The 17,164-nt window shown below is 40.1% G+C and overlaps 1 protein-coding gene across 1 annotated transcript in view; it reads left to right on the top strand.

The window, feature by feature from the left end:
- Positions 1 to 17,164, top strand: part of PEX14 (peroxisomal biogenesis factor 14) — a 120,615-nt gene that overhangs the window by 1,987 nt on the left and 101,464 nt on the right. Inside the window, exon 2 of the mRNA XM_006196642.4 lies at positions 13,433 to 13,480. Coding sequence (XP_006196704.1) covers positions 13,433 to 13,480 — 48 coding nt within the window. The remainder of the gene's footprint in view (positions 1 to 13,432; positions 13,481 to 17,164) is intronic.

The following is a 17,164-nucleotide window of genomic DNA, read 5'->3' as shown; positions in this document are numbered from 1 at the left end:
GGTTACTAAAAATTTTGCCACTTAGAGCCTTTGCAGTGCCCAAGGATTGCTTTGGTTCTGGAAATTGTTCTCTCTTACAATGCTTAAGGGGGCTTGGCCAGCGCTTGTTTGGTTTTCAGTTCTGCTTCTCCTTTGCCCTCCTTTCCAAAGCTGGTAGAGATAAGACTGCATCAGAACATGCTGGCAGCTTCGGGAAAAACTTGAGCACTTCATGCCAAATCCTGTCACTATCTGACAATAAGCTGCAAATGCACGCGTTTTACGTGAACCTACTCTCTTTAGCTGCTGCTGCTTATTTCATTTTCAAGTCCTGATCAGCTGGTTTCCCATTTCTTTAATAAAGCAGAGTGGAACTGAAAGAACTGTTTGGCTATTTCCCCCAGACCTGGTTTGTATGTGAGAAGAACGCTTTACACCTGTGGGACTGAGCCAGTATTCTGTCTCTCAGAAAGTTTGTTAGTTCGCCTTGTGGCGTCAGTCTCTCATTTTGAAAGATTAGGATAAATAACCAATACTTCCTTTGAAAGTCAGTGTAGGACAGTGGTTAAAAGTATGGAGTCTGAAACCATCCCCACTGGCCTTGAACCCTAGCCCCACTGCTTACCAGCTGTGTGATCTTGGACAAGTTACTTAACTTCTCTGGCCTTAGTTTCCCTGTCTGTAAAATATGAATAATACTAGTTCCTGTCTCATAGCATTGCTCTGAGGATTAAATGAATTAACTATTTTAGAACGGTGCCTAACAGTGTTATCTATTGTTAGTCCACTCAACAAACTCTGGAGTTTCACTCACAAACCATCTAAGTCTTTCCTTAATCCTATTATAACATCTTTTGGGGTGTGATTTTTCATATTGTTGACCACCAGTCCACTAAAGTTAGTCTTTTATTTACTCTAAAGTAATTTCCTTGAAATTTAAAGGAACACCCTGAATGCTCGTGTTTATCCTACTTGTTCTTTGTGACTTTTAGATTTCAGAGATATACTTGCTTTTTCATTATGGCGTAGTCCTTTAGTCTCTCCTCAGAACCAGTTTGTTGGGATTACGTTTATTGCTTCATATCCTAGTTCTGTTTACTCCACAGTACTCTATTTTGCATGGCTAATCTCTTATTGAAGTCCCTTCTAGTCAGTACATGTTATGGCCCATAGGGATGGGAAATGTTATCCCTATTTCTGTACTTTTCCACCAGCTTTTCTGTCTTTAGTGGAGAGCAGAGGCATGGTTCAATCTGATTGTTTAATGATTATTGAATATTGCGAATTATTACAGAACGTGGATTTCAGTTCTGTTCATATTCACTGGATATAGTAAATTTTGGACTGAGAAAACAGAAGAAGGGAAGGAAGAAGTGTACAGCAAAGACATGGAGCAGAAGAGCATGGCCTTGTGTCTTGACAGACTTCTGTTTGAACTCCAGCACTCACTTTTGGACTTGTCACTCCATGTCTCTGACCCTCAGTTCTCTTTGTAAAACTGGAGTAATAATAATTACCCTAGAGGGTTGCTTTGAGGGTTGGCTGAAATCACAGATACTAAGAGTATGTGGTGCACATTAAGTGCTCAGTGAATGTTACTTTCCTTCTCCCAATCTCTGTATGCAGTTTTGGAAATTACTGAACTCTTGACTAACAGTAGCTCAAACAAGCTATTTTGCCCCTCTATTTTGAAAAATTGCCAACCTATAGAAAAGTTGAAAGAATAATACAGAGAACTCCTGTAAAACTCCCACAAAACCACCAAGATTCACAATGTTTACATTTTGCTGAATTTGCTTTATCTCAGTCTCTTTGTAAATCAATATATTTTTTGAATGATTTGGTAGTAAATTACAGACATCTTGATATTTCATCCTAGAATACTTCACCTTGTCTCTCATAAGAGTAAGGTTATTCAAAAAAAAAAAAAGAGTAAGGTTATTCTCCTACATAACCATAATACCATTATTATATAAGAAGTTTAGTGTTGATAAAATGTTATTTAATAATACAGACCACTTTCAAATTTTCCCAATTAAAAAAAAATCAGGATCCATTGAAGAAACAGGGAGTGCATTGCTTTGTCTCTTTAGTATGTATTAATTTAGAATGATTCCCTAACCTTTAAAAAATTTTAAAAACTTTTTACTGGTGTTTAACATACACCCAGAAAGTATACAAATTATGTGTCTAGCTTGGTGAATTTTCAGAGTAGACACACTTGTGTAAGCAGTACTCAGATCAAGAAATCAAACATTACCAGGACCTCAGAAACCTCCCTGGTGTCCTTCCCAATACTATCCAATCCCCCAGAGGTTGCCACTATCCTGAATTAAAATCCATAGATTAATAGCTCATTGAGTGACAAAGTCCTTGTGGCCAAAATCTTTACTGTGGAATTCCAATAGATGTGGTCAGTTTTGACAAATGTATATACCTGTTTAACATTACCACAATTAAGATCAAAAGAATCCCAGTATTCCTAAATGTTCCTTTATGCTGCTTCTCAGTAAATCCTTGCCTTTGGCCTCAGGAAGTCTGAACTGCTTTTTATCACTATAGATTATATTTGTCTTTACTAGAAATTACATATGAATGAATTCATAATGTATATATTCTTTTGTGTCACTTCTTTTGCTCAATATTGTTTGTGAAATTTATATTGTTGTATATATCAGTAATTCATTACTTTTTACTAATGTGTAGTATCCCATTGTATAGATATACCACAATTTGTTGGTCTGTTTACCACTTGATAGACATTTGGAGTGTATTAATTATTGCCGCATAACTGTGTTACTATAAATTTAGCAGTTTAAAGCAACACAAATTTATTGTCTCACAGAGTCTGTGGGTCAGGAGTCAGGACACAGTTTAGCTGAATCTCACATGGCAGCAGTCAAGGTGTCTGCCAGGGCTGTGATCTCATCTGAGTCTTGACTGGGGAGGGATCTGCTTCCTAGCTCATGTGGTTGTTGACAGCATTTAGTTCCTATGGACTGCAGACTGAGGACCTCATTTTGTTAGTAGTGGTCAGCCAGGGGCCACCCTCAAGTATCTTGCCACATGGGTCTTCCCACCGTGGCTACTTGCTTCCTCAAAGGCAAGTGGACACTACAGTCTTACATATTGTAACGACACATGTGTAATTACACACATTCTGTCACCTTTACCATACTCCGTTGTCCAGAAACAAGTCACAGTACCCACCCACACTCAAGGGAACAAGGGCCTGAATACCAGGAGGTGAGGATCATGGGAGTCACCTTAGAGTCTGTTCCCTACACAATTGGTTCTAGTTTGGAGCTACTATAAAAATTCATATGTAACTTTTTGTGAAGACTTATTTTCATTTTTCTTGGGAAATACCTATGAGTGGAATTGTGGGGTCACACGTTAAGTGTATGTTTAGCTCTATAATAAATTGCTTAAGTGTTTTGGAAAATTGTACTATTTTTCATTCTCACCAGCAGTGTATGAACATTCTAGTTGCCCCACATGCACACAAACACTTGGTATTGTCTGTCTGTTTTAATTTTAGCCATTCTAGTGAATATGTAGTGGTATTTCATTGTGATTTTAATTTGCATTTCTGTGGTGACAAATAACATTAAGCATCTCTTTTCATGTGCTTATTGGTAAAGGCTGAGGTTCATTTTTTTCCCTATATGGATATCAGTTGTTTTAGCATCACTTGTTGACATATTACCCTTTCTCCATTGAATTATTTTGCCACCTTTGTCAAAAAAAAATATATTGTATATGATAGGTCAGTTTCTGGACTGTTTTCTTCCATTTATCTATATGTTTCTCCTAATGCAAATAAAATACAGTTGACTCCTAAACAACAAGGGTTTGAACTGCATGGGTCCACTTATACTTGGATTTTTGCCAATAAATATATACTACAGTACTACATAATTTGTGGTTGGTTGAATCCATAGATATGGAGGGCTGACTGTAAAGTTATATGTGGATTTTTGACTGTGTGGAGAGTCAGCACCCCTAACCCCTGTGTTTTTCAAGGGTCAGCTGTACTGTCTTGATTGCTCTAGTTTTATAGTAAATTTGAAATTGGGTAATGTGAAATATTCTGACTTTATTCCTTTTCAAAATTGTTTTAGCTTTAGTGCATTGCATCTATATAAATTTTAGAATCAGTTTATCAATTCTTACAAGAAAGCTTGCTGGGATTTTTACTGGGATTGTGTGAAATCTGCAGATCAATATGGGGGAGAATTGACATCTTAGCAATATTAATCTTCTAATTCCTTAAAATGGTATATGTCTCCATTAAGGTCTTTGATTTTTCTCAGTAGTATTTTACAGTTTTAAGCTTGTAGGTCATGTACACATTCCATTAAATTTCTCTCTAAATATTTCATATGTTTGCATACTATTGTATTTATAGATTTTACATTTAAATTTCATTTTTAATTGTTCAATACTAGTGTATAGAAATAAAATTGAGTTTGTCTGTTAGCCTTGTATCTGCAGCCTAGTTAAGCTTATTTATAAAGTAGATTTTTATAAATTCCTTATGATTTCTCTGTAGATGATTCTTCGTAGGTGTCATCTGCAAATAAAGACAGCTTTACTTGCTTCCCAATTTATATGCCCTTTATTTTTCTTGCTTTATTGCATTGTTCAGGATTTCTAGTACATTAAAAGAAATATTGAGAGTGGATATTCTTGCCTTACTCCTGATCGTAGGGGAAATGCATTCAGTCTTTTACATTTAAATAATGATGTTAGCTATAGGGTTGTTTTTTTTTTGATGGTCCCCTTTATCTAGTGGGGGAGATTCAACTTTCATTTTTAATTTGCTGAGTTTTTTTCTTAAATCATATGTGTTTTGAGTGTTGTCAGGTACTCTTTTTGCTATCGGCTGAGTTGACTATTGTTTTCCTCCTTTTTTCTGTTAATATGGTGATTTATATTGATTGATTTTTCAAATGTTAAACCAATCCCATTTGTTGAATAAACTCCACTTGGTCATAATGTATTATCATTTTTAGATAATGCTGGATTTGATTTGGCAATATTTTGTTAAGGATTTTTACATTTACGTTTATGAGGGATATTGATTTATAGTTTGCATGTACACGCATGTGTGTATGAAATCTGTATTGAGTTTTGGTATCAAGGTAATGCTACCATCTCAGAATGAGTTGGGAATTTTGACCTTTTTTCTACTTTCTGAAATAGTTTGTATTAGACTGGTATTTTTTTCCTAAGTGTTAGATAGAATTTACCAGTGAAGCCACCTGGGCCTAGAGTTTTCTTTTGAAGTTTAAATTATACACTTAATTTCTTTTAAAATTAAGCATTTTGAAATTATATTTTAAATTCTTTAATTATGTATTTTAAAAATAGATATAAGGCTATTAAAATTTTTCATTTTTTTCTAGGGTCAGTTTTGGTATATTGTGTCTCAAGGAATTTACTATCATTTCAGTCAAATTGTTTTTAAGGTTTTTTTTTGTAGTTTTTCCTTATCTTTTAAATGTCTACAGGGTATACAGTGATTTCTCCTTTTTCATTCCTAATATTGGAATTAGTGTTTTTTTTTCTTTTTTCATCAATCAGTCTATAAATTATCAATCTTAGTACTCTTCAGAAAAGTAGTTTTATTTTATTCATTTTCCTCTGTTGTTTATAAGTTTTAAATTTCATTTATTTCTTTCTGTTTACTTGGGATTTCACTTGTTCGTATTATTTAGTTTCTTTTCTAAAGTCACTACTTAAAACTGTAAAATTCCTTCTAAGCACTACTGTAGTTGCAGTCCACAAATTTAGATGTGTTTTCATTTTCATTCACTTCAGGATATTTTCTTACTTCCCCTGTGATTTCTTGTTTGACCCATAGATTGTTTAGAACTCTACTCAATTTCCAGACATTTGAAAATTTTCCAGATTTTTTTTCTGATTTCTAGTTTAATTCTTTTGTGATGAGAGAGCATATTCTGTATGATTTCAAGTCTTGTAAGTTTGTTTTATGGTCTGTCCTGAATTTTCCTTATGAACTTGAAAATGCAAATGACCCTTGAACAACACAGGTTCGAACTGTGCAGGTCCACTTACAAAAAAATTAAAAAAAATACATGGTACAGTACTACACTATTTGCATTTGGTTGAATCTGTGGATTCAGAATCTTGGATATGGAGGCTTGACTGTAAGGTTATATATGTGGATTTTTAGCTGCTTGAGGGTCATTCTCCCCTACCCCCTTGTTCAAGGGTCAACTGTAGTGTATATTCTGCTGCTGTTAGGTAAAGTGTTCTGCAAATGGCATTAGGCCTTACTGGTTGATAGTCTTATTTAGGTCTTCTGTATCCTTGCTGACTTTTTTTTGTTCTTGCTGACTTTTTAATTAAGGAGGGAGGATTATTTAAGTCTCCAACTACAACTGTGGATTTGTCTTTTTATCTTTTTAATTCTGTCTGATTTACTTTATGTGTTTTGAAATTCTGTTATTATGTGATACTTATTAAGGATTATTATGTCTTCTTGATTGACTCCTTTATTTTGGAAATGTCCCTGTGTATCATTGGTAGTTATCTGTTAGTTTGAAGTTGTCTGAGATTAATGTTGCCACTACAGCTTTCTTATGATTAGTGTTTGCATGGTGTATCATTTTCCACCTTTTGGCTTTTTACCTATGTGTGTCTTTTTGTTTAGAGTGGGTTTCTTGTAGACAGTGTACAGCTAGGTCTTGTGTTTTTTCCCCACTCAGTCTGACAATCTCTGCCTTTTGATTGGTGTTTCATTTATTTAAGGTAAATATAAATATGGTTGGGTTGAAGTCTGCGAACTTGCAATTTTTTCATCTGTTCTTTGTTCCCTCTTTTCTTGTCTTCTTCTGGATTGAATTATTTTTTAGGATTTTATTTTATCTCTACTGTTGGTTTAGCTCTACCTCTACTTTTTTGTTGTTGTTTTTTATTAGTGATTGCTCTAAGGTTTACAATATGTTACTTTAAGTTATCACAGCCTACTTTTACATGATACTATGCCAATTCATATATAATGTAAGAACTCTGAAAAAGTCTTTAATTTGTGTTCATTTTGAAAGATATTTTCACTGGATATAGAATTCTAGGTTGACAGGTGTTTTTTTTTTTTTTTCTGTGAGCATTTTCAAGATAGTATTCCATTGTATTTTTTGGGGCTTGCACAGTTTCTAATCAGAAAGTCTTTTTCTGAAAGTCTGAAGTCATTCTTAATCTTGATTAGTATCTGTAGGTAGTGTTTCTCTCTTTTTCTGGCTCCTTATAAGATTTTTCCTTTTTCATGGATTTTTAGAATTTGATTAGGGTGTGCCTTGTTATGCTTTTGTGTTTGCTCTGCTTGGGGTTTACTGAGCTTCTTGGATCTATGAGTTTGTAGTTTTCATCAAACTTGGAAAATTTTCAGCCTTTATTTCTATAAATATTTTTCTTTTTCTTTTTTTGGTCTTTTTTTCTTCCCTCTCTTCTTCATTTTGGTCAGTTTCTGTTGCTATGTTTTCAAGTTAGTGAAATTTTTATTTCAGGTATGTTTTTTCATCTCTAGAAGTTCTACTTCCATTTTTCTTCTTACTATGATCATGTTTTCTTTTAAATTCTTTTTTGATTTATTGAGATATACTTGACATACACCATAATATTAATTTCAGGTGTACAATGTAATGATTTGATATTTGTATTTTTTAAATTGAGGTAAGTTCTTGAATAAAGTTATAACTCCTCTTAATTTTTTTGTTTGATAATTATTTCTTCTATTTTCTTCTTATAGGTTTCAGTTTTCTGCATCTTGACCTATGTTGAGATTTTTTGTTAGATGCTAGATGCTGTGTTTTTCTGGATTTTGTGGTCTTGCTTTTTTTTTTTTCCTTTTGATAGCAAATTTTTTTTTAACATTTTTTATTGCTTTATAATCATTTTACAATGTTGTGTCAGGCTTGCTTTTTAAAGAGTGTTGAGTTTTGTTCTGGTGGGTAGTTAAGTTAGTTCTGGTTCATTTTGATTCTTTCAAGTCACGATCAAGGGTCGCTTTTATCCTAGGGATAATCTGACCTCCTTACCAAGATGTGGCCCATCCAGGTCTGTACTGAATGCCCTGAATGAGCAGTGAGGACTCTCCACTCTGGTTCTTGGGCCTCGTGAAACCAGCGAGGGTTCTGGGAACTATTCAGCTTGCAGCTTCTTCATACTTTTCTTACAATCTCATGGAGTTTCACTCTGTGCATGTACAAATTTTAGTATTCAGCAGAGACTTAAGGGAACCTCTGTGTAGGCATCTAGAGCTCTCTTTCTGCATCACTGCCTCTTCTCTGGATTTCTGTCATGCAACTTACAGCTGACGAAGCCTCCCTGAACTCCAGTCTTGGTTTCCTCAGCTCAGTGAGACTGCTGTGTTCTGCTGGGGTGCGCCCCCAACTCCCACTCTGCCCCAATGCCACCTTGGACTGAAAAGTGTAGAAACCTGGCAGAAGTCAGAGTGATCTTAGAGCTCATATCATTTGTTTCTGTTCTGTCAGGAATAGCAATCCTGTCCTGCCTGCTGCCCAGTGTCTACAAACAGTGGTGTCATTTGTTTTGTTTAGTTTTCTGGTTGTTTACAGTGGGAGGGTGAGCCTGCTCCCTCTTGCTCCATCATAGAGCAGAGTCTTTTGGTTGATTCTGAGCAGAAGAATGGCATGATACAACTTTCATTATCTCATCTCATCCTGAATGTGGGGTAGTGGTGTTATTCCCATTATTTGCATGGATGTGGAAACTGGGGTTCAGAGATGTTGACCTGTATACCTACTGTCACTCAAAGGTCATCCACTTGTCACTGTACCAGTGTCTCTCCAAAAGTATCTGTTGAATTGAACCTTATTCTTCCCGGCAAAGAACATAGGCCAGACTGGCCTAGGAGATGTCCAGAGTTCCACAGCCACTGACAGATGTAGGATGAGGGCTTCTAGACCTGGGTGTTCTGCTGGTTGCTTCAATCTGAGCTGTGTGTGTCCTTTGCTCTGCATCACGGTCAGCATGTGGGCACACCTCCTGGCTGGGGAAGGCCAGTGCCTGGACAGCAGGAGTGAGAGCACTTTTGTCTCTATCAAACTGAAGCATTTTTCTCTCTGCTGCTGTGGGGTTTTTTTGTTTGTTTGCTAGTTTGTTTTTTTAAAGCAGTCTTATGCTTTTGCTCTTCTTCTTGTCCCGCTCTCTGCATTCTGGCCCCTAAGGATCCTGACCTTGGATTGCCATAGTGCCTACTATTAGTCCTCAGCTGGTGATTTCTAAACCTTATTATTAGGATTATTTTTAAAACCATAAACCTGTCAAGACTTTCAGGATCAAGTTGTAATTTAATTAGTAGGGATTTGTCTCAGGCCAGGAAATAGACTCGACTACTTAAAGGGGGTCGATGGAGGGGCAAGCATTTAAGAAGTGTGGGGCTTTCACAAGCTCTGGGCTGGCGAGACTAGTGGAGCTGCGTGAGCCTGGGGGGGTCAGCTTCTGACAAGCAGGTAGCTGCTCAGGCCTTTGCCCTCTGTCTCTCGAAGCAGCATCTAGAGCTGCAGGTTAAAGATGAGAGTCTGTCCTCCTCCTCCTCATAAGGAAGTAGGATGGTCACGGTTCTCCTAGGGGTGCTGTTGATGTTTTGGATGGGCCAGTTCTTCATTTAGCCTCTCAGGCCCCTGCCTTCTAGATGCCAGTGGGACTCCCTGGTCACTGTAATGGCCAGAACCACCTCCGCACATTTTCCAAATGCCCCTCTGGGGATGATTCTGCCCCAGGGTTGAAAGCTATCAAGCTATGACATTGCATTGAGAGTAGGCCAGGTTTGTGTTTTGCAGGTGAGATGTTCCAGGAAAGACACTGCCATGGTCCTTTGCTTGCTTCATTTTGGCTTATGTATATAAAGTGGTTCCTTTGTTTTTAACTTTTTAAATTAAAACTTTTCATTAAGCATATGTTTATTGAGTACCAGTGACATTCTAAGTGCTGATGATCAGCCTTCACTAAGGTGATAGAGTGCCTGCCTACAAGGAACTTAAAATCTAATGGAGACAGATAATAAATTAGTTATATAATGAAGAATTTCAGATGGTATTTTCAAGGAAATCAATATGGAGAGTAGTAAGGATGAACGAAGACTGTTTTGGTCTTCAGGAAATAGTTTTCTAAAGCACACAGACAGGAAACTGGCAACGGTCCATTTTAGATTAAAGATACCTCAACATGAGCTGGAGAATCATCTAGAATATAATCATATCAGGCAGTTCCCCGATTGACAAGTCCTCAGTGAACCATTGATAAATTGGACTGACCTCAGATAGCACCGTAAGTTGGAATACGGTGTGGGGAAACGCTTGCTCCTCTCTTAGCAGCCCCGAGATTGAGCTTGGAGGTCTGGCTTTGATGTGCTGAGACCCCAGAAAGCTCTGGGAATCCAAGGTTTGAGGAATTTGGAGAGTGTTGCTATTTAAATTCCTTGAGGGGGATATGCACACACGTATGTTCTTTTGATACCCTTTGAGTATCCTTGGAAGAATATATAAGGAACCAGCATCAGTCATTGGGTCCCCAAGAAGAGGTGACTGAGTGTTGGGATGAGAGGGAAGCTTCCTTTTAAAATCTTTTAATATTTAATTTTTTAAAGCAGAATATGTTTACATGGCTCACAATTTTAAAAGGTGCAAAATGGTATATGATGAAAGAGACTTACTTGGTACTGTATATTCAAGTTTTTCCCCTGGCAAATATTAGCTATTCAGGAGATGAACTAATTTTAAGGGAAGTTCTTTGGTAATAATGATTCACAGTGATTAGTTTTATCTCAGGAGGGAAGTTTTGGCTTAAGGTAAAATGAGGCTTCCTAAATACTAAAGCTGTTTGCATTAGATTGTTTCATCTAGTCAAGTAACCTACATTATTTTGGGGTAGCATTAAGGTTGTTGCTTAATAAAATGTGGTCTAAACAAAACTCGATTATTTTGGTTAAACAGAAAATCGTAAATCCTTTTACTACCAGTGACTAGCTGAGTCATCATGGACCAATTATTTAACCTCCCTTGCTTCAGTTTCCTCATCAGCAATAATTTCATACATTTATTGTAAGGATTAAGTGAAGAAGGAGCTAAATAAATGTTTAGCACTTAGTGTGAGTTGTTACCAAATGGAGTGAGGAAGCCCTCAGGAAGATAATGAACTTTAATGTATCATCCATTCAAACCAGTTCTACTCTGATGCCCACTCATTCATTCAGCAGATATCTATGGAATGTCTAATCTGTGCGTGGTGGTGTCCTCGCCCCAGGAAAACAGTGATAAGCAAACACAGGTTGCTGCCCATGTGGAGTTTATAATCTGGTGATGAAGACAGACACCAATCAGATATCACACGTGGAAAATTGCAGTTCTGCACAGTCCTTGAAGGAGAGGCATATGCTGTGAGTGTATATTAGGGAGATTTGACCGTGTTAAGGCTGTCAGAGAAGGAAGTGCTTCCCCATGGTAGTGACTTAGCTGAAATCTGAAGGATGAGCTAAATTGTCAGAGGGAAGGGAAGGAATAGCTTGTGCAAAGGCCCATTGATGGAGGAAGCAAAGGCCAGTGTGTCTGTTGTGGGCAGAGCTGGGGAATGTGTGATGGCACAGATATGTAGTCAGAGGAGACGCAAGGCCCTACTGAGAAGCTTTTTCTTTATTAGAGTTACTGTTTACCAAGGAGGGTGGGGGATGAAACCAGATGATCGTTTTGAAGTGATAGTCTGTTTGCAGTGTGGAAAATGAATTAGAGGAAAGCCAGCGTGGATGCGAGTGCACTTACTTAGAGGCTGTTGCAGTGGTCCAGGCAGGTTTTGGAAGCTTGGACCTAAATTATGGCAGAAGAAATGGAGAGAAGTGGATGGAGTGATTCCATGGATATTTAGGAAGGAATATTGGCAGGACTTGATAATGTGTTAGCTCTGGCAAGTGAGGGGAGGAGTTGTCAAGGATGGCCTTTTGGATTGTAGTTTGCATATTTTGGTGGAAGGTTGTGCCATTCACTCCGACAGGGAACAGTGGAAGAGGACATGCGTGGCGGAGGGAGAGGATTATGAACCTGCTGTGGGATTTGTTAAATCCAAGAGGGGACAGGGAGGCAGTTGGATATAGAACTCAGAGGGGTCTGGGCTGGGAATCTACATGCTTGAGCTTATTGGTGCCTGGAGCCTCAAGAGGGAGGGAACAACGAGGGAGGGAGGAAGGGAAAGCATGCTCAGGTTCCCTGAGACTTTCTAGTTAGTTCCATACTTTCTAGTTAGTTTCATCCTGGCTGACCTTCTTGTCCTGGGACAAGAAGGGGCTCTTGATACAGGACTTTGGATGAGGAGATAGAGTCCTTTTTCTAGCAGAGTCCTTGCCACTGTGCCATGTGGCAGCTGTGTGGTAGCAACCGGGCCTGAGGAAATCTTTGGGGACCAGATTCTTTCTTCTCCCACCTTCTAGCCTTTTTTCCTAGGAGGCTTGGAACTTGCCATCTAAACTAGCTGAGAGGAGTTTGGAGCCTGGAGGCTGGCTCCCGAGACCCACAGATTAGCTACATTTGTCTGGATATTATCTGCAGATAATTGGAAATTGGCTTGAACATCGGTATCAGTAAACTAATCATAACTCTCAAGCTGCCTGTTGTATTCTTTTGAAGATTTGTAAATTTCCTCCCAGTCTGTCTGTCTGTCTCTGTCTCTCTCTTTCTCTGAATTTTGGCCAGATCAGCCAAGGGTTGAAGGTAAATGCGAGGGTGAGGAGAGAGATCCAGAGAAGGAAACAGACTAGGGCCAGGCAAGTGGGCCACGTGCTGCCTGCCTGCGGGTTAGTCTGTTTATCTGTCAGCCTGTCATTAGCTTATTTACAAAAAAGACTGAAGCCCGACTTTCTTTACTGCTGGGGATTGGTGTCCTCAGTGACAGGTGATAAATAGGGACCAGTATCCATAGTTTACTGCTTCATGGCTCCAGATAAGATGCCCAGAGAAAATGCAAGTGTGGGCAACTGGGGCCCCCTCGTGGCTGGATCTGGTTCTCCACTTTTGCTCTGCTCTTCATCAGCAAGTTGGGGAGATGGCAAAAGGAAGGTTTTGCTTTCACTTAAAGCCTTTCCCTGGACTTTGCTGTTTCCGTGGATTTTGTGATGGTCCCCAGCCCCTGCTGCTCAGCTGCTGATCTCAGGCCCTCCTATGCCAAATGCAGCCTTCTTCTTGAGGTGCTGTGACAGTGAGGTGCTGTGACAATCTCTTCACGTTCACTGGCGAATTCAGACTCTTTGGGCTACTTCTTAATGTACCCACCACAGAACACTGCAGTATGAAAAGCTGGTGAGAAATACGAGAAGTAGGTGTTTGTGCCTGTTGCTTGAGAATGGAATGTCTTTGGTTTTTCTGGTGTCCATTGGGTGGCACTGTGATCTTACTTTTGTTTCTATTTTTCTCTGCAGCCCAGCTCTACTCCAGGAAGTGAAAATGTGGTGCCTCGAGAGCCGCTGGTAAGTACCCACAATATATAGTATCATTTTCTAATAATTAAAATACTATGTGAGTTTAAAGAAACCTAATGGTCCTATTGTACATCAGTAGAGCCCCTTTCAAAGTAAGTGTCGTGTGGAGACTAAGCTGCCAGTGACCTGCGACTTCTGACTTCTTTTCTGGCATGTGGGGATTAGTAGCCTTAGTGAAGCCTGGTCTTTCCTGGAATGAAAAGCATCGGCCCCCGGTGGTGATGCACCCCTGTATTTGCTGTTAATCAGTAGCTGTTAGTGGGAGGCCTGAAATTTTGGAGGCCAAGCTGGAGTGGGGTTGCTGGGCCTCACCAAGCTGCTGCTTGATTGTGTGAAATAGCCATTCTGCTCCTCAGGGTGAGGGCATTTTGGGTGGCCTCTGAAGAACAGATAAGGGAGAGAGTTCGTTTCTGCCTGGCCAGTAATTAGGTTTGTGATGCTCGTTACCAGCGTTATCTGCTATTGGTAGTGAAGAGCCTACTAAGTACAGAAGCTAATTTTCTTTATGAAGTGCTTTTGCTTTGGGGTCTGAGCCAAAATGCCTGCCTGCCCACCCCATTTTCATTCTGTTTTGCATTTCAGGGCCTGTTGCAAATCCTGTTGGCTGGGTATCAAGACCTGTTGTGTACAAACCAGCTGAGTTTTATGGAGGGGCCAGCTTTAGATTTAACTTTTTAGAGCTTTTCTTTCTTTGAATGTTGATATCAAGCTGAGGGATGCGTGGCCAAGTGTTTGTTTCGGCAGGGCCTGCAGTTTCACCTGTTTTCCTTCCCTCGCCTTCTGGCAGTGGTGGGAGGAGGTGATGTGAGGTCCTTAGCTGGTATGAACAAGTCTGAATTCTAGTCTGTACTAAGGTTTCCCAAGGCAGAAGCTGAGTCGGATTTGAGTGAGCTGGACAAAGGCCAGGCCGATCCGAGCCCTGCCAGGACTGTTGGAGGGCGCACTGTTGTCATGCATGTCACCTACTGTCACCAAGTACAGTTCGCTTCCCACCACTCCCCCAGTGCCTTCCTTTCTCTCTTTTGGTATTGCCTGGGTTCTTCCTTGAGGTCTCAGTGGTGTGACAGCCAGAGGAGGCCTCTTCGCTTTGCCAGCCCCCTAGATAGGGAGCTTGTTTCCCGTTGGGCCTGCCTCCATGCTCCTCAGGTCGAAGTTGTGGTTGGTTTTGGACTGAAGTTCAAATTGCACACTCCAGTCCTCTTCAGTCCTTTACGTCCTCAGTCTCTTTTTACGTTTTTATCTTCTCATTTACCTATTGACCATCTTTTGGGGGTGTGACTGGATAAACTTTTGGGGGTTCTCTCTAGCAGTGAGCCCTGAGCAGTTGGCAGCCTCTCTGACTGTGGGTGCTTGCAGCCCTGCAGCCCCGCTGCCCCGCTGCCGTTTCTGTGCATTGCTCTTTTCCTGCTGTACTCTGCATCTGCTTGTTGGTTGGTTGTATTTTTATTTCTTTCTTTTCTGGGAGGCCCTGAGCAGTCTTCAAACCCTAGTAGCCTGCGATTGTCCAGAGTTCAGACTCATTCTCTCCAGGCCAACTCTACAATTACCTTATATTTAATTAATATTTTCCCCCTCTTTACGTACTTGCTGCATAATTGCTCAGAGGAAAGAAAACACATAGCAGCAATTCATATATATATAAAAAAACAATAATTAGAAAAAACCCCGAAATAAACTCCCATCTCATTTGGGCTGTTCCTATGAGCTGGGCAATTAGGGCCCTATTAAAAGGCAGACCCTTCCTCCTTCCCCTTTTCTTTTTTTTTTTATTAATTTTTTTATATTAAACTCCCACAGTCTCTCAGTCATGCCCTTATTGCTTTTAGCCAACTGTTTGCCGCAGCCTGATTAAATGAGGGCATCAGCTGAGTTGTGCGGTCTTGAGTGAGCTCCTTCTGCCTTTTGGGAGTGGCAATGGGAGGGTGCCAGGCAGAGGAGCCCGCTGAGGACTAGTGATGGCTTGTGTGGCGGGTCGAGGGTACAGGATGAGCGGCTATGAGCTGGCAGCTGCGGAGGAGAGTCCTTGGATGCCGGAGAAGCCGTAGGGTGGGAGCCCCCACCCACGGAAAGCCCCGCAGTACTCAGCCCGGGTAGTCACCCCTCCCCAGGGGAGGTTTCTCAGTCCGGGTGTGCTAGTTGTCTCCTGGGTGCTCAGGAGGAACAGACAATTGAAGAATAAAGCCAAGCCTCCTTCCCAAGTAATTTATATATCTTATTTGGGGAAGAAAATGCATTTGTTACACATGAAACAATTAGCAAACAGCACAAGGTTGTATATAATTTTAGCAAACAGTACAAAATTGTATATAATTTGGTGCAGAATTGCCTGGCTGGGTGTATAAGAGAGCCCTCATTCAGAGAAGGAGGAGTTCTCTGGGACTGGCGGGGTGGGTAGTTAGGGATGGTTTTTGTGAAACTTGAAGCCAGGTCTGGAGGAATAGGATATTCCAGTGTTGAGCGAACACGGTGCTCAGTTATTTTTGGTTTTGTTTTTTAACTGAGTGGAGTGCATGTTTTCCACAGACTTCCTTAATGGAAGCTGCCTGTTCTCTATACTAAAAAAGGCTAAGCATGGGATGTTGAAGGCAAATAATCTTGTTCTTTGTCTTCAGAACTAGATGATTGCTTTGGAATAATTTTTCCCTTTATTAAAAAAGTGAGTTATGACAAAAGAGGCTCTATTGAGTAGTCAGTACAGTGCAAGTGACTTTGTCAGGTGGATGTATTTGGGTGCCTGCATTACTGCTTTGCTCTGTTTGCTGGGGAAAGAGAGCCTGATTTTCATATCTGTCCTCTCTGGGCCATAAAAACTGGCTTGTGATTTTGAGCTGATACGTATAGTCTTGTAGTCTCTAATTGACACATTTGTGTGTGTAGCCATCCCTTATCTTGATTCCAGCTAACCAGTGGCACTGCACGGCACCTTCTTGCCCCTTCAGTCCTCCCCTCACAGAAAAACTAACCCAGCAACTCTGGCCACATAGGTTGGATCGTTGGCTCTATAATGTCACGATGTCCTCAGGGCTGGAGATTGGTGAACAGGCCGGTCTTGATAAAGTCTGTCCTCTGCTAGTTGAAATTCTCTGATTGTTAATGACAGAACTCTTTGCCAGAGTTCAAATGGCTGATTACTTTTTCTTTATACTTTGTCCACTGAGCTTTGCCTCCCAGGGCAAGGATTTTTGACAGCCCTCCAGAGCACTGACCTTTGTCTTCTCCCAGTCTGTTCAAAACCTGTAAATTTCCCTCAGCCCTGGGTTTTCTCATCACCTGTGTGGGCACATTCTCAGGCTCACACAGAGGCTTTGGGTGGGTCCCTGCACTGCTCCAGGAGGGTCACGTCCTGCCTGGTCGGCAGATCTTTGAGAATGGGTGGACAGTTGTCTGCATGAAGTAGTAACTTGGTTCCTGACTTGCTTGGATACAGAAACGGGTTAAGTAACCTTCTGAGAGTCCTTCTAGTCATATGAGTTTAGGCTATTTGAAGCAGCAATAAATATGGTTTCATTTACATGTCTGCTCCCTTGTTTCAATACAACACGTCCCTCAGTATTTAGCAATACTGTTGCTTACCTGCTTTATATGGTGCTTGTGGATCTGGGCTGAACTAGAATTTCAGCTTTTTGCTCTGACACCAACTTCTCTCTAATAGATGAATCTTCTGCCATTTGC

Source organism: Vicugna pacos, chromosome 13 (assembly GCF_048564905.1).
Source record: "Vicugna pacos chromosome 13, VicPac4, whole genome shotgun sequence".
Lineage (NCBI taxonomy): Eukaryota > Metazoa > Chordata > Mammalia > Artiodactyla > Camelidae > Vicugna > Vicugna pacos.
Note: the sequence above shows the minus strand (reverse complement) of the source record. Positions and strands in the feature narration are given on the sequence as shown.